Source organism: Rhinopithecus bieti, unplaced genomic scaffold, assembly GCF_001698545.2.
Source record: "Rhinopithecus bieti isolate Rb0 unplaced genomic scaffold, ASM169854v2 scaffold_26504, whole genome shotgun sequence".
Classification (NCBI taxonomy): Eukaryota; Metazoa; Chordata; class Mammalia; order Primates; family Cercopithecidae; genus Rhinopithecus; species Rhinopithecus bieti.
Genome location: NW_016812891.1, coordinates 543,172 through 562,541, shown reverse-complemented (window position 1 = coordinate 562,541; position 19,370 = coordinate 543,172). Strand labels below are relative to the sequence as shown.

Here is a 19,370-nt window from a genome sequence, read left to right as displayed (position 1 = left end):
AAAATATAAAATAAAATAATCTTAAGCATTCATATTTTCAAAATATAGTACAGTTGAGATTCTGCGTAATTTTATTTCAAATCCTGTTACATAAGACTTTTAGAATTCCCGATTACTCTTTGGGTAAAAATAGGAAAAGCATAAGCAACAATCTATAAAAACTGGGCATACACATAGAGATTTTGTAGTCAAAACATTTTTTAAAATTTATAATATGACACAATTTCAAACACACAACAAATAACAACATCCATGTTCCCACTACCCAGATTTTAAGAATGTTAACATATTGTCACATTTGCTTCAGAATTTTTTTAAAGAAATAAAACATTATAGAGACAGTTTTAGTCCTACCACTGGTTCGCACACCACCACAGAACAGGGCCACTAAAGAGACTGCCTCCTCTGGCAGCCAGGAAGGTGGAGAATCAGAAAGCCAACACCACTGTGACCACTGCAATGGTTGGATCAGTTCTGTGCCAGATAGATCTCCACTGGCGAACAATGGATGCCCATGCCCTGCCCTTGATGCTTGTGAAGCTGGTAACAGGACACTGGGAGGCTTTCTGGGGAAAACCCAGCACCTCATCACTGTGCTTACCAACAAAAACACAGAAGCAGCAGAAGCGTGCTCTCCATTTCCTTCTGCCCTGCAAATCTCACACGAGGGCATCTGATTGTTCATCTCAGCAGAATGCTCGTGGGAATACTGGCAACCAAAATAATAAAGATGCTATCTAATATGGTAACAACTTCTTTAAAGGTTCTTCAAAATCAGATTTCCATTTATATGTCAACAGTACAAATACTTCTAAATCTACATGGTCCTCTTTACCTTTTGATACATAATTAAATGTTACCTATTATGAGCTAAAAGTCATGTCTTTTTATCTGAATGCCTATAACATCAACCATCTGTGTCACCTGTCATACTACTTTGTTTTGTTGGTGACCTTGTCTGCCCTGTGCATGAGACTTGTTTTTCCAATTAAACAAATCTTGAATAGAGAAATCAAATCCTGCTTCCCTCTTTGGAGTCAGAGCACAGGCCTTCACATGTGGCAGCCAGCTGAATTGCTTATTGACTAAAACTCCATGGAGCTCCCTTCTTCCTTCTGTCTCAGATAAGAAATAGAGGCAGAGGAGAGATAGCCCACTGGGATCTTCCCATAATTCTAAAAGGCTTCTGTCCCGGAAGGTTTGGCTTTGTAAAGAATGAAAATTGACTGTAAATGTATTCCTTTCTAGGGAACAGCCGCATCACCAGCCACCTAATAGAGCTGGCACTCCTGGGGAGTCCTTGGAGTGCCCTGCAGAGCTGAGACCACAGGTTCCCCAGCCTCCGTCCCCAGCTGCTGTGCCTAGACCTCCTAGCAACCCTCCAGCCAGAGGAACTCTAAAAACAAGCAATTTGCCAGAAGAATTGCGTAAGTTGTTTGCAACATTGTTCTCTCCTTCTTCTTGTGAGGTCTTGTACTTTGTGATGGCTGAATGATCACTCGTCCCTAATCTCAGATTTTTTTTTTTTTTTTTTTTTTTTTTTTTTTTTTTTTTTAGGCAGCCTCTCACTCCTGTTGCCTAGGCTGGAGTGCAGTGGTGTGATCATGGCTAACTGCAGCCTCAACCTCCTGGGCTCAGGTGATTCTCCCACCTCAGCCTCCTGAATAGCTGGGGTTACAGGTGTACACCACCACACCCAGCTAATTTGCTTATACTTTTACTAGAGATGGGGTTTTGCCATGTTGCCCAGGCTGGTCTCGAACTGCTGGACTCAAGCGATCCACCCCCGCTTGGCCTCCCAAAGTGCTAGGATTACAGGTGTGAGCTACTGTACCTGGCCTCATAACCTCAGCTATTTCTCATATACACAGTAAAATAAAATGTACTTTTTTTGCTTTTTGCTTAAAAAGTAACCAGCATTTTGTATGAATGTTTTAGTGATTCTGACACCAGTAGTAACGCTCAAAAACTGCTTACCTCTAGATGTCCTTAAGCACATACTCCAAAAACAAATAACCCCAATGCCTTTTCCCTCTTCTAAATGATGCTTTTGAGTGGACTTGTCCCTGGGTAAATTGATTGGATGTCCATGTGGTATTGGACAGGGACCCAGCGTCTCACCATAAGTTAGCAGCAGCCATCAAGAACGAGGTCATTTCCTGTAGGAATGAGCAATCTCGTTTGGAAAAAACCGTCTCACATTCTCCATACTGCATCACAACCAAATGCAAAGTAAGCCTTTTATTTAAAGAAACATTCGACTAAGCGTAAGGTGATGATTCTTTTTCCACATTTTGCTGCCAGAACCAGAAATGTTGAAATATCACCAAAATGTTCTCATATTAAGGTCAATCAGGACAGTAATTTCCAGAAATCTTAAGAAAACAGCCACTATTTGTGAGATTATTATATGATGTGCTTGCTAGAGAAGCTCAGGTAATTCTAATATGTATTTTCCAAATCTGGGAACCTCTTTGAACCAAACCTGAAACAAAGCCTTTTGCATCTGCTAATTCCTTTTGGGGTTTCTGTGCTGTTTAGTCGTTGACAACTCTGAAAGGTTTCTATGACAATGATTCATTGCTGTTTTCATTCAAAACATTTTATTTCTGAACATTTTCTTTTTTTTTTATTTTTTATTTTTTGAACATTTTCTTAAGATCGTAATCATTTTAATTTTGAGCATTTGTGGAGAACAGATGCTGCCCCGCATACGTTATAGTCCTGATATCGGTCTATAGATCATATATATCTTACCACAATCTGTAAAGGAAGTCCTAAAATATGTAAGAATTGGGTGAATGTTAGGTGTTCAGAAGAAAATGGAGTACCATCAATATATCTAGCTGCTTAAATGTATAATATGACCATTATACACACTTCCATTTGGAAGGTGTGTTTCAAAAAACCTCCGAGTAGATACAGATTCGTATTTTCTCTCCAGCCCCCCTTTCTTCTCCATCCTCTGCCCCAAGGGTTTCCTGAGATTTAACTGGTCCATTCCAGACTAAAAGCCAACACAGAGATTATTCAGCTTTCACATTAAAATGCTAGTCAGACAATTTCCCTAAGACTTTAGCCTGAGAAAACACTGGTTCATCCTGACTGGGTTAAGCTTGTCCAAACGGTACTGTCTGCTGCTCTAAGCTGACCCAGGGATGAGTGATGGAGTCTGTGATGTTGGACTGCCCAGAGGCAGTGTCTCTCCTTCAAGCTGCTGAAGTTTTTTTTTTTTTTTTACTAACATTTCTGAGCTGTGCTTTGGTCTACTCCAAACTTCCTGGCCTTTCTCCAAAAGTGAGTGGATTGCGGGGAAGAAGGGAGCGGGGGAACCACTTTCTCACTCTCCTCCCACTTGCTCTTGTCAGAAGAGCGAGCTTTCAGGGCAGCGGAGAGCATCAGGAGATCAAAAGGAGACGCTGCTGGGTGGCCCCTTAGCAAGTTTTAGCTTCTTTGCCTGCTGTGAGAGTATTCCTTGGGCACAGTGCCAAGTGTCTCTAAGAAACTAGGCGGTGCCTGATCTTAAGGGCTCGGGGATTCTGGGTGGTAGATTTCTTGTTAATGCCTCGCGGTTTTTCAGAAGCCCCTTTAGGCTTGTCTGAGCCTGCCAGTGCTCTTCCCTGTCGCTCTGATTTCCATTCTCACTGAGCAGTCTGCACTCCCTTGGACAGACCCGCTGGCATTTTGGGCCTGAGGAGCTGTGCCCTGAGGACAGCAACCCATACAATGCAGGCATAAGCTCTTAGAGCACCCCCAGCCTAAGGTTTCCCTTTATTATTCCAGAAGGACAAAAGATATTACATTTAGAAGTTTGTTTAGAATAGAAAATTTGACCAGTTTCTAATAAATGTAAAATTTTCTCTTAGGGAAAGTCTTTATCACTTATTCGATGGACACAGCTATGGAGGTGGTGAAATTCGTGAACTTTTTGTTGGTAAATGGCTTCCAAACTGCAGTAAGTATTTTGTCCAAATAGATAACTGAACAGTTATAGTGAGTACAATGGAGAGAAAAGCAGCAGAAGAAAAAGTGTAATAGCTTTTGGTGTTTTAAATGATATTATTTGATTTATGTGATTATGCATTGAATGCTTATAGATTTAGGTAATAATTATTTTCTAGATTTTAAACTATCTGAAGTCTCCAGCATTTTTTTCCCTGTAGGCTGTTTGAGTGACCCCACGTACCTCTGAACAGCAAGATCAGCGCTAATGCGGACCATATATGCAGCTAGCCCCGGCCTGAAGGAGACGCCGGGCTCTTGCTGCACTTTGTAGCTTTGCCCTTTCTCACCAGTCATACCCACTTTGGTTGAGCTTCCCATAATCCAGGAAGCTGCAGGCTTCACTATGGTCACCTGCTTATTTAACAAAGTCCTTTTGTTCTGCACTGGGTTATGAAGTTTGAAGTAGAACCCTGCAGCCTGAATCCCCCACTGTGCACAGCTGCTGTTTCCGCACCTTGACACAGTGATGCTTCTGGATGGGCGATACTGGCCAGGTTTGGGGCTGGTCTAATCCAGTTCCAGGGGAGGCTGACCTAACCCAGCCCTGCAGGTCCACTGTGATCTTGGCCCCAGAAATCTCAGGAAACACACACTGCGCCTGTCGCCCTGCGGTCCCTTGACACAGTACAGCTTAAAGCCATGTAAATTTTTCTCTATGATAAATAAAATACCACACGATGCTACTCAGGGGACTGGCTTTCCTCAAACACTGAGATAACTTCTTTTCCTTTCCAGAGCCCTCTTCTAGGCCTCTTCTAGTGAATTCTAGAGAGTGGTGAAAAATTAAGGGAAATATGAATATAAATGTCTATGGGTAAAGAGGGATACTTAGTAACTAAATATCCATTTTTAAAGTTATTTAGTATTGTTTAACAGGAGTTTTTATTTGAAGTTTTCTTTATTCTATAAGATAATTTTTTTTTTCTTTTTGAGACAGAGTCTCGAACTGTTGCTGGTGTGCAGTGGCGCAGTCTTGGCTCACTGCAACCTCCGCCTCCCAGGTTCAGCTTCCCAAGTAGCTAGGATTACAGGTGCCCACCACCATGCCTAGCTAATTTTTTTAAATTTTTTTATTTTTTATTTTTAGTAGAGAGGGGTTTCACTATCTTGGCCAGGCTGGTCTCAAACTCCTGACCTCATGATCTGCCCACCTCGGCCTCCTAAAGTGCTGGGAATACAGGTGTGAGTCACCACACTCGGCCAAGACAATTTTTTTAAAAAAATGAAAATGAAAGTTCTTTTTTTAAAAAAGTATACAACTTATACAATCCAACTCCATAATTATATAGAGACTAATATTTCCCTTACTCATTTCTGGTATAAGAAAGCACTGTAGTGGCCAGGTGTGGCTCATGCCTGTTATCCTAGCACTTTGGGAGGCCAAGGCGGGCAAATTGCCTGAGCTCAGGAGTTCGAGACGAGCCTAGGCAACATGGAGAAACCCCATCTCTACTAAAATACAAAATATGGCCAGGTGCAGTGGCTCACACCTGTAATACTAGCACTCTGTAAGGCTGAGGCAGGCAGATCACCTGAGGTCAGGAGTTCAAGACCAGCCTGGACAACACAGTGAAACCCTATGTCTACAAAAAATACAAAAAAATTAGCCGAGTGTGGTGGCACACGCCTGTAGACCCAGCTACTTGGGAGGCTGAGGCAGGAGAATTGCTTGAATCCTGGAGGTGAAGGTTGTAGTGAGCTGAGATCTTTTCACTGCATTCCAGCCTGGGTGACAGAGCAAGGCTCTGTCTCCAAAAAAAATAGAAAAAAAGAAAGCACTGTGGCAACTGTGACATAAAATCAAATTACACTGGCATGGTGGTGTGCACCTGTAGTCCCAGCTACTTGGGAGGCTGAGGCACAAGAATTGCTTGAATCTGGGAGGTGGAAGTTGCAGTGAGCCAGGATCACATCACTGCACTCCAATCCAGCCTGGGTGATAGAGCAAGACTCTGTCTCCAAAAAAAATAGAAAAAAAGAAAGCACTGTGGCAACTGTGACATAAAATCAAATTACACTGGGTGTGGTGGTGTGCGCCTGTAGTCCCAGCTACTTGGGAGGCAGAGGTAGGAGGATCACTTGAGTCCAGGAGTTGGAGGCCGGCCTGGGCCATATAGCAAGACCAGGTCTGTAATATAAATAAATAACAAAACATAAGGCCAACATTTCAGAAAAGATATTACTTTTTGTCATTTCCAAAGGCACATACTGATTGCCCCTGGAGAAGAGCTTAGGTTTTGTTTGTTTGTTTATCTTAGCAACCAGGGGCTGCTTAGGCAGAATTTAAATCTGTCCCTGACCCTCATCTCTATGTAGACTTGTGGTAGAAATCACAGAGCCCGGTCTTGGACAGCTAAGTTATTATGGAAACATCCAGATCCCCTTAGTGGAAAGAAACACTTAATGAGTAATTTAAGGAGAGTGTAATAAAGGGCCTATTACAAAGCTTTGGGTAGGTTTTAGAGAATCCAATTTTATTGGGGATAGTGCAGTATGCTGGCACTAGCAAAAGCAGGGAGTTGTTACTGCCCCTAGTTCTAAAGACGCAAAGGAGGAATTCTTACTGGAACATGAAGAGGATGGCTATAGTAGTTTGCTAAGATTCCCATAAAGTACTACAGACTGGATGGCTTAAGCATAGAAATTTATTTTCGCACAGTTCTGGAGGCTGGAAGTCCAAGATCAAAGTTTCAGCAGGGTTGATTTCATCCCGAGGCATTTCTCCTTGACTGGTAGCTGGCTGTCTTCTCCTTCTGTCCTCACATGGTCTGTCCTCTGTGTGGACACATGTCTGTTCTAACCCTGGACACCAGTCTTACTGGATTAGGGCCCACACATATCACCTCTTTTTACCCTAATTACTTCTCTAAAGGTCCTATCTCCAAATACAGTCACATTCTGAGGTACTGGGAGATAGGGCTTCAACATAGGAATTTTGGGAGCACAATTCAGCCCATAATAGTAGCTGTGTGGAGGAATGATCATGACAGAAGCTATGAACTTTGGGAGAGACTTGGAGAAACAAATGGAAGCTATCCAGCTCATTGCACTACCCAGGATGTCCACCTCAGTAGCTGGGAATAATTTAGAGTGCTTGGATAATAACAATAATCACCATTTTTTATTTATTTAATTTTTTGAGACGAGGTCTTGCTCTGTCGCCCAGGCTGGGGTGCAGTGGCATGATCTCAGCTCACTGCAACCTCTGCCTCCCAGGCTCAAGCAATTCTTCTGCCTCAGCCTCCTGCGTAACTGGGATTACAGGCGCCTGCCACCAAGCTCAGCTTATTTTTTTTTTTGTATTTTTAGTAGAGACGGGGTTTCACCATATTGGCCAGGCTGGTCTCACACTCCTAACCTCAAGTGATCTGCCTGCCTCAGCCTCCCAAAGTGTTGGGATTACAGGCGTGAGCCATCATGCCCGGCCAATTATCACCATTTATTGAGTGCTTATTTCCTGCCTGGCATTATGATAGGCCTTTTCCATGTTAACTCATTTAAGTCCTCACAACCACCCTAGGAAGTCAGTTTATTAACCACATATTACAAGTGAAGATAAAATTTAGCGAGTTCTAGTAACATTTCCAAAGTCATGCAGGTGGGAAGTGGCAAAGCCAAGATAGAACCCAAGCTGTCCATTTCTTCTCAACCCTAACACTATATTGCTTCTCTCCCATATAATATCAATGGATTAGCGACACAGTCACAGAAAGCTACAAGAGCGTTCTCAAGAGTAGTCATTGGCCATCACACATTTGAAAACAGGAGTCATCTAAACCAAAATAACAGCCATTCCATTTTTCATGTAAAGACACATATTCTGAACTCTGTACTCTACGTATGTGATAGTTTGGCGTACACAGGGCATAGTCTCTTTCCATAGGAAGCTTAGCATCAGGTTGAAGAGACACAGCAGACATAAATGAAACATGTCCTGAATAAAAGAATGTTATCATATGTGTTCATTGTCCGGTATCATTAGTGGTCACAATGGGGTAGAGTTGGGTGAAGTGAGGAAGAGGAGGAGATTGGCGTGTGGGAAGGATTCACAGAGCAGGGGAGCTTGTGCTCTGCTTTTAGGATACAGGGGACACCAATGTGGGGAGTAAAGTAGACAGGATATGTGGGGAAAAGAGAGGCGAGGCTGGATCATGGATGGCACAGAAAGCCTGTTGAAGGGCTGGGACTTGACTTGATCAGTCCTGAACAGTGGAGTGACATTTACTTTTTATTTTTGAGACAGGGTCTTGTTCTTTTGCTCAGGCTGGAATACAGTGGCATGGCCACAGCTCACTGCAGCCTCTACCTCCCATGGTTAACCCATCTTCCTGCCTCACCCTCCCGGGTAGCTGGGACTACAGGTTCATGTCACCATGTCCGGCTAATTTTTTGTATTTTTTGTAGAGATGGAGTCTCACCATATTTCCTAGGCTGGTCTGGAACTCTTGGGTTCAAGTGATCTGCCTGCCACAGCCTCCCAAGTGCTGGGAATACAGGCATGAGCCACCGTGCCTGGCCTGGAGTGACATTTAGGACAAGTAATCTGGGAGCAGTGCAGCTGAATCACATAACCCCTCCCCAGGGACACTCTCGCTGAGTTACCCATTCCAGTATATAATCCCTCTTCCCATCAAGAGCACCTCGTAAAAACACACGTGCACGCGCACGCGCGCGCGCGCACACACACACACACACACACACACACACGCTGCAGTATAAGCCTGAGCCCAAGAAGGGCCTTCTTATTTGGTTTCTTATAAGATAAAAAATAACTGATTTTCTCCTTTTAAAATATCCCTTCAAAAACTTGAACACTGATAGTAAATATCAGCCTTTTCAAGGCCTAAGAGTTCTACTTCTGACTTTCATCATAAACCTCTTCCCTACCATTTCAGTAATTGTTTTTGTGACTGTTCCTTGGCTCTGCTCCAAGTTTCATACAATCCTTTTGAAACATGTAGATCGAAACTGGACATAATACCATAATAATGACCTCACTAATGCAAGTAAAGCACCACACTTGCATCTCAGTTACTTGCATGCCACACATCCATTAAAATGTTCCAGAATTGGCTGGGCGCGGTGGCTCAAGCCTGTAATCCCAGCACTTTGGGAGGCCGAGACAGGCGGATCACGAGGTCAGGAGATCGAGATCATCCTGGCTAACACAGTGAAACCCCGTCTCTACTGAAAAAATACAAAAAACTAGCCGGGCGAGGTGGCGGGCGCCTGTAGTCCCAGCTACTCGGGAGGCTGAGGCAGGAGAATGGCGTAAACCCGGGAGGCGGAGCTTGCAGTGAGCTGAGATCCGGCCACTGCACTCCAGCCTGGGCGACAGAGCGAGACTCCGTCTCAAAAAAAAAATAAATAAATAAAATAAAAAATAAATAAAAAAAAAAGTTCCACAATTATGTTTGCCTTTCAAATGTCTAAATTACAGATGTATAATGTATGTATATTACTGGCTTATATCCAACTTAGTGGTATACTGTGTCACTCAGATTTTTAAAAACCTGATTATTGTGTAGTCATAGATATATTTTGATGTGTATCAGAATATCCTAATTATGAACATAATATTAACTACTTAAATGCCTACTAATGTTGAAATAGGGAATATTTTCAGAAAATTATATTTTGTTTTTTAGACCTATGTGCTCCTCCTGGCAAAAAGCATTAGTTAAGTTTTGGAGCTTGAAATGTATATAGTATCGTGTTTTCTTCTGTTCTGCATCTTGAGAGAACCTCTCAGTAAGGGCCAGCTCCCTCATCTTTTTCTTGCAGATTGACATATTTGAGGATAGAATCCGAGGCATTGATATCATTAAATGGATGGAGCGCTACCTTAGGGATGTAAGTACATTCCAAAAATCAGAGGTTGTTTTCTGGTGAGAAAGACAACGAGCTTACGAAGTTGTTTTATGAAAGAAACCCTGGCATACCCACCTAAGTCTGAAGCTGAGAAAGCCCCAACAAAGCCTCCCTTGTTGGAAGCTGTGCAGAGACTTGGAAAGGAAGGATGGGGTCGCCCTCTTGGACATGCACAGGCAGGAAATAACGGTCAAACCAGACACAGGTGGTTGATAACAATCAGAGGAAACAATCTTTTGATGAGAATAGGAAAGAAGGAAATGAAGGCGGAGAGTGGGGAGAGAGCAGCAGAATTCAATTTCATCTGAGGCCACCCCAAGTGTTTTGTAGAAATGGGCTGAAGAGGTTTCCCAGGCAGCCTCGCAGGCTGCACAGCACACCACCCCTGGGGTGCCCACGCGCAGCCCCGTGATTGTTCTCCACTGACAGAATCTATACCGGCCACTGGGACCCGTTGTGCTTTAACAAGATCGAAATTGATTGCTGCCAGCGTGTCCGTGTCGGCTGCTTCTTTCGGAGGGAGCTGGTGGGGGACGGGAGTCTCAGCAGGCTGGGGTTTTGCACTTTTCCTTTTGTCTGCAGCCTGATGTTTGCTTTGTGCTGAACGGTCTGTTCCTACCGACTGTGCTAATGTGTACACGCAGAAGACAGGGCAGTCAAGAGTGCAGTGACTGGCAGCTCAGAAGCAGCTGAGGGGAGGAAGGTTGCTGCTCACCGTTGGTGTTGCAGTGCCTTTTTGCCACGACGCAGACTCCGTGATTCAGGCTTTCATTAGAGGTTCATTAATGATGGTTGTGGACAATGGTAGGCAAAAGCACATCTCTTTGGGAGAGCCCCTCTCTGAACGATTTGCTCTGCATGTTCGAGGTGGGGCTGGGCTGGAGACGGAGGGAGAAGCAGAGACAAGAGTCTGCCTGAGTGGGGGCCAGTGCTTCTCTTTCTATGGAGGATGAGCCTGGCCCTCTATCCCCGGTGTGTCAGAGAATGCCCGCAGTCCTGCTGGCCAGTTTCCAGCCCGCCTTCACCAAACGGACCACACTTTACACTTCCATAAACATGCCTTTCTCCCTCTCATTAACAGAAGACCGTGATGATAATCGTAGCAATCAGCCCCAAATACAAACAGGATGTGGAAGGCGCTGAGTCGCAGCTGGACGAGGATGAGCATGGCTTACATACTAAGTACATTCATCGAATGGTGAGTGAGGAGGGGATCACAGCACCTCACTGTCCCCTGGGGATGGATACCTTGTCCAGGGAAGTCCCATTCTTCCCCAGAGACCAACTGAAGGCAGCATGATGCTGGGTGAAGAGCACCAGGCCTGCAGTGTCAGGAGAGGGGCTGTTGTTTCTGGCTCCATCTACCTTAGGGACTGTGGGCAAGGTACTGCACCTCTGGGACTCAGTTGTTCCTATCAGTTGCAAGGGGAGCGCAATCTGTGATCTCTAGGATCCAAGATTCTGGAAAGATGTGCTCTGCTGGCTTAGCTGTTTACCAGCAACTATGAAGTCCTAGGAGGCGGGAGACAGGGCAGTGAGGAGGGCTGGCTCCTGCAGCTGTATCATGTTCTGTGCCCTACCTTTTCAGAAAGACAGGTGGCGTAGTGAAAGGGACACCTGCTGTTGCATCACATGGGCCTGGTTCAAGTTGGCTTCCTCACGTACAGGCTGTGTGATCATGGCTCTACTGCTTAAACTCTTCGTGCCTCAATGTCCCTATTCACAAAATGGGTTGCTAATACTTACAGGTTGTCGTGAAGATGAAATGAAATCATGTTTTCAAAATATCTGGTGCATATCAGATGCTCAGACAAGGGAAGGGAGTGTTCTTAGCTCATGACAGGTGGGAACTATGGGGCCTGGTTATATTCAAATCAGTGGGAGACATTTATGATATTCACCTTGCTCAGCATGGGATCAAACTAGAACATTCTGACCAAAACAATCACCCAGCTTTGGAACTGGCTGTTTTATGGGCTACCACTCCTCCTGTTCCCCGTGATTACAGAGATGCTGTGGAGACAGTTTCTGCTTGACTAGGATACATTGCTACACTTGTGATTTTCAGGCTGTCATGTGGAGTTCCCAATGGGTGTCCATATGTGCTGGAGGAGGGGCTGGGTCTGTGCCTCCCACCCCCACCTCAGCCAGAGCTGGTTCGTACTTCTCTCAGGCTTGTTAGTTGACCAAGGATTCTGAGATTTTAAAAGGCTTGGAAAATCACTGGACTAGAACTGATAAGCTCCATTTCAGCTCTAACACTCCATGAGGCGGAAGGCACCTGGAATGGGCATAGAGTGTCACTAAGACGGGAAGATGGGGAGGACACAGTCAGGCTGTCTCGGGGCACACAGCTTTATCTCAGGGGAAGCAGACATAGGTCCCAGGTCTGTCCTGTGGATCAGCAGCGTGGGAAAGGAGCAGGGTGGGTGTTCCCATCTGAGTCTTCACGGTCTCTGTCTCCCTTTCCACCAAGTGCAGACCACTCATGTGAGCTCATACCCAAGCCGAAGGAAGAGCTGAGGCAAGGTGATGAGGTTAAAAAGGGAGGTGAGGGAGTCAGGAGATAAGGCTCCCTCCTCTTCTGGTCTCAACCAGTCTCACAGCCCTTGTACAGTGCTCTGGAAAGGTATCATTCCTGGGAGTAAACTGCCTTAAAAGGTCATGGCTGGCTCTGGGTGCTGCCGGCCCTTGGTTGTCTGATGCACGACCGCATGGCTTCAGAGCACCTGATGTCCTGTCTGCATCTCTAGGAACCTGCCAGTCCCAGAAGCTGACAGCTGGTGCGTGGGAAGGGCTCGAGGCCTCAGCCAGTTCCTAAGGAAACCTGTCTAGCTCTGTGGGTGTGTGGTGTAGCCAGGCAGTAATACACAGCTTGGCCTCAGAGCTTGTCTGACTGTACCAACTGGAACCAGACTGTCTCCAAACTTGGTTTCTTCGGCCACAATGTCTTGGGCCCTTACTCATCACAGAAGGGGTCGAAGAGGTCAGATACAGAAGTGCCTTCCTGCCTGCCGGGCTGACTTCCTGGACCCCTCTAGGCAACAGAAAACCCTGGAACAATAAGAACTTGGCCATGACAGAGGTAGTGCAGAGGTACTGATGAGTAACTGCATCATAGAGTGAATTAGTTTACAGAAGCTCAGTATCTGGAAGGATGAGAGAAAATAAAAATGCACTGCTGCTGGCTGGCACCTCCACAGGCTGGGCAGCCTAGTGCACAAGCCAAACTTCACAGTATACGGAGTCCTTCACAGTATACGGAGTCCTAGAAGTCAGACAAAACTCAGCGCTTCACTCGTAACTAACTAACTTATGTACCCCATCCCCTTCCTTTCATGTGTACTTGGTGCTGGAGTGGTGGGTGCTTCTAGCTGCACAGTACTTGGGTCATTTTAAAATATGTTCTTGGTGTTATCGTCTGGTTTTTGGAGAGAGGTGATTCCGAGAAAACACCCTGTGGAGGATTTGTGTGTGTTGTGTGATCGTGTGTGTGTGTTTGTGTATGCGAGTATGTGAGAGTGTGTGTTTATGAGGGGTTTCTATGGTGATTTCAATAATGGCCATCACCACTGTCACTTTCTTCTCTGCTCTGTTATTTCCATGCACAAAGAAAACTTCTCAGTTATAAAAATGAATTGGAAGATGAAATGGTTGGAAACACATAATTCCTCGTCTCCTTCTCATCAGATGACCGAAAGCTTTGTGCTGGTCACAGGATTTGGAAGACTCTAACTCCTATTGAAAATTCTGATTTTTGAGAGAGCTCTTGGTAGCTAAATCTTCTTGGGCTACCGCAGCGTCAGAGCATATTGGAACTGGTGTGAGGAACCTAAAGCCTGGCAGACAGAGCTCTTCACAATTGACAGCCCCTCTCTGCCAAGCCCATCTTGTGCTCTAGCCACAGTGCATTAGTAGCTGGTCCCAACCACATCAACACACTTTCACACCTCCAGACATTTGCTCATGCTGTTGCTTCTGCTATGAAGATCCTTCCCCTTGCCTCTATTTTCCCTATTTGACCAAAATCTTTTCTTTCAGTGCCCGAATGAACCCTCTTTTGTAACTGTCCTTCCAGTCTCCAATGTGGAATGGATGGCCCCCGCTCTGGGCTTCCAGAGCAGTTGTTCATACTTTTCACCCTGCACTCTGGTTGGTCATTTCCCTTTCTGCCTGCCCACTAGACTGCTGGCTTTGTGAAGATAGGGACTGTATCTGTGGTGTTCTGCTAAGCTGGCTCTCCTGATTTATAGCACTTACCTATTTCCATGGTATAAATACTCTCCAATACCATCGCCAGTTTCAAGCTATCAGTGTAAAGTCACTGAACACAGAATTAGGAAGAGAGGCACACAACCAGCTTTTGTGAGCTGCTGCAAGCCAGTTCCAGCATACCCTGGAGGGTGTATCCTAATCCTTAAAACCCAAAGTCTGACATAGAATGTGACTTCTAATAGGCCATCAATAATCGACTGATGAGTGAATGGAATAGATGTGTAATGGGGAGGCCTTAAAATGCTAAGTGTGTGGCACTCAAGTATGGAATCAGAAGAAAAATGCCATGGGACGTGCGTGATTATGGGTACCATTAACTCCTCATCCTCATTCCTGAAATTAAACCTTCACATTTGTTTGGTTTCAGATGCAGATTGAGTTCATAAAACAAGGAAGCATGAATTTCAGATTCATCCCTGTGCTCTTCCCAAATGCTAAGAAGGTAAGCAAACAAAGAAACAAAATCCTCATAATTCAATCTTCGGTTTGCTTTGCCATCTGGGATTTTAAGTGGAAAATCTTGTCCATTATTTTTTTCTTTCTTTTCTTTTTTCTCTTTTTGATATGGAGTCTCGCTGTGTTGCCCAGCCTGGAGTGCAATGGCACGACCTTGACTCACTGCAACCTCTGCCTCCTGGGTTCAAGTGATCCTCCTGCTTCAGCTTCCCAAGTAGCAGGGATTACAGGTCCCCGCCATCACGCCTGGCTAATTTTTGTATTTTTAGTAGAGATGAGGTTTCACCATGTTAGCCAGGCTGGTCTTGAACTCCTGACCTCAGGTGATCTGCCTGCCTCAGCCTCCCAAAGTGCTGGGATTACAGGCGTGATCCACCGTGTCTGCCCTCGATTCTTTATCAATCCTTAAAGATAACAATGTTACCAGAAAGTTCAACAAGTTGTACCACTCAGTTCAGCAGCATGAATCTGAAAGGTTTTAAAGCTATCTGATAGGATCGCTGCTGTCCTAATTGTTCAAAGAACCATTGCACACAAAGTTTCTATTTTAACTCAAGAGAGAAAAAGAGAAGGTTCATGTGATACTTCTTATCTCTTGTACATAAAAGTTAAGATGTGTATGGTTTTTGCTGGCTGTTCCAGGGAGGCATTTCACTGCACATAGTTCAGCTCTCAAAGCTAATGATTACAGGAATTAAATCTACAGTTACCAGAGTGAACTTTGCTGTGATTCATATGAGGCTTTTCACACCAGAAGAGTCTGCCAGTCAGTTTGGAGAATGGGGGCAGAACCATCTGAGGCCACATTCCAGGTCTGGCAAAGGGAAGGTGGCGGTGGAATAAACATGCTGAGAATCAGACCACAGCACCCTCAACTCAGACCCTGTTTCACCCTGGAGGGATCCTCAGATACCAAGACTGCACTGAGACCTCTGCCCTGGATGAGGGAGGCTCCAGTTTATGGGAATGGGACACTCAGGCTGCATGATGCACAGCCTGTACAATGGCACACCTTTCTATCCTCCCTGCGCTGCCTTTGCCCAGAGTTTCACTGCTCTCACTTACCTGAGTCTCCTTACTGGTCTCATCTCCACTTTGACCTTGTGCTAGCCATCCTCTGCTCTGCCATCAAAGACGAACATCCAAACTGTAGGTCTGATCTGTTTCTTGGTAGCTTAAAAATTGTGTGCTGTTTTCCCATTGACTACAAGATCATATCTGCCTTTCTTAGCATGAGCTATGAGACCTCTCAGAAGAGGACTGTGTCCCCTTGCGTAGATTTCTCTCATCATTCTCTGTAGATGCTCTGTGCTCTGGTCACCCTGGACCACTTCAGCATGCTCTCACACATGCTGTGTTCTTTTGTATCTCTGTGCCTTTGCCTTTTCTGTTCCATCTGCTTGCAATGCTCTTCCCTAACTCACCGGCCTAGTGAACTCTTACTTACCTTATATCACCTAATCTCTCTAGCCTCCCCAACACCTCTTTTGCTTGTTTGTTTGTTTGTTTGTTTGTTTGTTTGTTTTGAGATGGGGTCTTGCTCTGTCCTCAGGCTGGAGTGCAGTGGTGTGATCTTGGCTCACTGCAACCTCCGCCTCCCGGATGCAAGCGATTCTCCTCTCACAGCCTCCCAAGTAGCTGGGACTACAGGGACATGCCACTACGCCCAGCTAATTTTTGTGTTTTTCGTGAAGACGGGGTTTCACCACGTTGGACAGGATGGTCTCGTTCTCTTGACGTCATGATCCACCCGCCTAGGCCTCCCAAAGTGTTTCTTTCTTTCTTTTTTTTTTTGAGAAAGGGTCTTGCTCTGTCACCCAGGCTGGAGTGCAATGGTGCAATATTGGCTCACTGCAACCTCCACCTCCCAGGTTCCAGCAATTCTCCTGCCTCAGCCTCCCAAGTAGCTGGGGTTATAGGCGCTCGCCACCATGCCTGGCTAATTTTTGTATGTTTAGTAGAGACAGGGTTTCACCATGTTGGCCAGGCTGGTCTTGAACTCCTGATCTCAGGTAATCTGCTTTCCTTAGCCTCCGAAGTGCTGGGATTACAGGCGTGAGCCACTGCGCCCTGCCCTGACACCTCTTTACCTCCATGCCGATATATTTCATTGTCCTTTTCTTTTTCTTTCTTTTTTTTTTCTGAGACGGAGTCTCGCGCCCAGGCTGGAGTGCAGTGGCCGGATCTCAGCTCACTGCAAGCTCCGCCTCATGGGTTCACACCACTCTCCTGCCTCAGCCTCCCGAATAGCTGGGACTACAGGCGCCTGCCAAATCGCCCGGCTAGTTTTTTTCTATTTTTTAGTAGAGACGGGGTTTCACCGTGTTAGCCAGGATGGTCTCGATCTCCTGACCTCGTGATCCGCCCGTCTCGGCCTCCCAAAGTGCTGGGATTACAGGCTTGAGCCACCGCGCCCGGCCTTGTTATTATTTTTAAATGTCCTTCAGAGAATGCCCATATTGCCTGAGCTCAGCACAGGCCGCTGTCACCACCTGTCCCCTTGGTACACTATTGACTAGAAAATCGTTTGTTGACATTTTGCTTTCATCCTAAGATTTGAAGTCCTCAAGGCAGTCCCTGCGTCCTTTTCATTTGGGCATCCTCAGTACTCAGCGTGATGCCTGCCATGCAGCAGGTGCTGCCTCTAAGCACATCCTATAGTACCTAGAGGAGTCCCGCCCTATAGTCCCTGGGAGTTAGACTCAAAAGCAAAGGCCTTACCGAGGCCTACAGGGCGCTATCTGATACAGCCCCTTCTACTTCCTCCGCACCTACTCACTCTGCTCTACTCACCGTAGCCTTGTTGCTTGTGACTAGGCCCAACACACTCCTCCACAGGGCCTTCGTGCTGGCTCTTCTAGCTGCCTGGACCCAGACAACCACAGAGCTTGCTTCTTCCACTCTTTTAGGTCTTTGCTCGTTTTCTCAGTGAGACCTCTCCTAAGCACCCTATTTAAAACTGCAAAGCTTTCACCCTTGCCCCAGCACTCCTTGTCCCCTTTCTTGTTTAATTCTTCTCCACAGCATGCGTCACCATTGAACACACTATCCATTTTACTTATGATCTGCCTCTCCCCACCAGAATATCCACTCCATGGGGGCAGTCTGACACTGCACCCCCAGGATCCCTGGCTAACAGTTTCTGCCTCTGCCTGATCACTGAGGTCTGATGGGCTCCCTCTACTGCAGGCCAGACCTGGGGCTGGAGTGAAAGGGCAATTAATTGATTTAAGCCTACAGCCCTGGCATACTTCTTCTGAAGTCACAGGGGAATTCACATCACTGTGTGTGACCTCTGTCCTACCCCTTTTATGTGAGGGTGGTGAAAAGCACGTTGAAATGCAAAGGGTAGGTAGCCTGGGATACTGACAGAAAATGCTATGCACATGTGGTTTTTATAATGAGATATACAGCTTGTACCCAGAGCCAAGAACATTTCACATGCTAAACCTTTCCAAAAGCAAAACAGCACAACTCCCAGGATAGTTTGGTAGGAAACGCCCACGTAGGGAGAGCCAGCAATATTTGGGAACTGAGCCTGGGATCTGGAATCCAGGTTTTTCTCTAATGACCTTTGCTCCTGTCATTCTGTCTCCCATAGGAGCATGTGCCCACCTGGCTTCAGAACACTCACATCTACAGCTGGCCCAAGAATAAAAAAAACATCCTGCTGCGGCTGCTGAGAGAGGAAGAGTATGTGGCTCCTCCACGGGGGCCTCTGCCCACCCTTCAGGTGGTTCCCTTGTGACACTGTTCATCCCCAGATCACCGAGGCTAGGCCATGTTTGGGGCCCTGTTCTGACAGCATTCCAGCTGAGGCTGGTCGGTAGCACTCCTGGCTGGTTTTTAATCTGTTCCTCCCCGAGAGGCCCTCTGGCCCCCAGGAAATCTGCTGTGCAGAGTTCTTCCCCGGAGACCTCCACACACCCTGGCTTTGAAGTAGAGTCTGCGGCTGCTCTGCATTCTCTGCTTTTAAAAAACCCATTGCAGGTGCCAGAGTCCCACATGTTCCTCCTGACAGTTTGATGTGTCCATTCTGGGCTGCTCAGTGCTTAGCAAGTAGATAATGCAAGGGATGTGGCAGCCAATGGAAATGACTACAGTCTCCTGTCACTTCAGGCTACTTTTATGAGTTAGCCAGATGCTTGTGTATCCTCAGACCAAACTGATTCATGTACAAATAATAAAATGTTTACTCTTTTGTAAGATTATGTTTTACTTATCTCAAAGGAGATAGATACATATAATTTATAATGATATGGTTGCTTCCAGGGACATCAACAAAGCTGCTTAGATATAATATTAGATAAATATAACAGACCACTCTGTATTAAAGGATTAAAGCCAGCTAGTTAAACAACCCTTTTGAACCATAATCATGGAAGCTTTATTCTTGCAATAAAGATTTTTAGGCTGGGCGCAGTGGCTCACACCTGTAATCCCAACACTTTGGGAAGCTGAGGCAGGCAGATGATTTGAGGTCAGGAGTTTGAGACCAGCCTGGCCACCATGTTGAAACCCCATCTCTGCTAAAAATCCAAAAAAGTTAGCTGGGCATGATGGTGTGCACCTGTAATCCCAGCTACTTGGGAGGCTGAGGCAGGAGAATAGCTTGAACCTGGGAGGCAGAGGTTGCAGTGAGCCGAGATCATGCCACTGCACTCTAGCTTGGGAGACAGAGCGAGACTCCATCTCAAACAAACAAACAAACAAAAACACCCATTTTTAACAAAACAACTTTATATAGCATATAACCATGATTC

At 45.7% G+C, this 19,370-nt stretch overlaps 2 protein-coding genes across 9 annotated transcripts in view; one reads left to right on the top strand and one right to left on the bottom strand.

Moving 5' to 3' along the window:
• TRAF3IP2 (TRAF3 interacting protein 2) overlaps positions 1-18,983 on the top strand; it is a 49,234-nt gene extending 30,251 nt beyond the window's left edge. Inside the window, exons 4-9 of one of the 5 annotated variants that reach the window (XM_017847096.1) lie at positions 1,249-1,427; positions 3,867-3,955; positions 9,790-9,858; positions 10,958-11,074; positions 14,519-14,593; positions 18,209-18,983. In XM_017847096.1, the coding sequence (XP_017702585.1) occupies positions 1,249-1,427; positions 3,867-3,955; positions 9,790-9,858; positions 10,958-11,074; positions 14,519-14,593; positions 18,209-18,355 (676 nt within the window). In that variant the 3' untranslated portion in view covers positions 18,356-18,983. Of the gene's footprint in view, positions 1-1,248; positions 1,428-2,832; positions 3,298-3,866; positions 3,956-9,789; positions 9,859-9,917; positions 10,681-10,957; positions 11,075-14,518; positions 14,594-18,208 lie in introns of those variants that run through there. The other 4 variants (XM_017847097.1, XM_017847098.1, XM_017847100.1 and 1 more) reach the window with 4 other exon arrangements.
• LOC108512063 (uncharacterized) overlaps positions 1-19,370 on the bottom strand; it is a 123,170-nt gene that overhangs the window by 25,928 nt on the left and 77,872 nt on the right. The gene's annotated exons all lie outside the window — the stretch shown is intronic.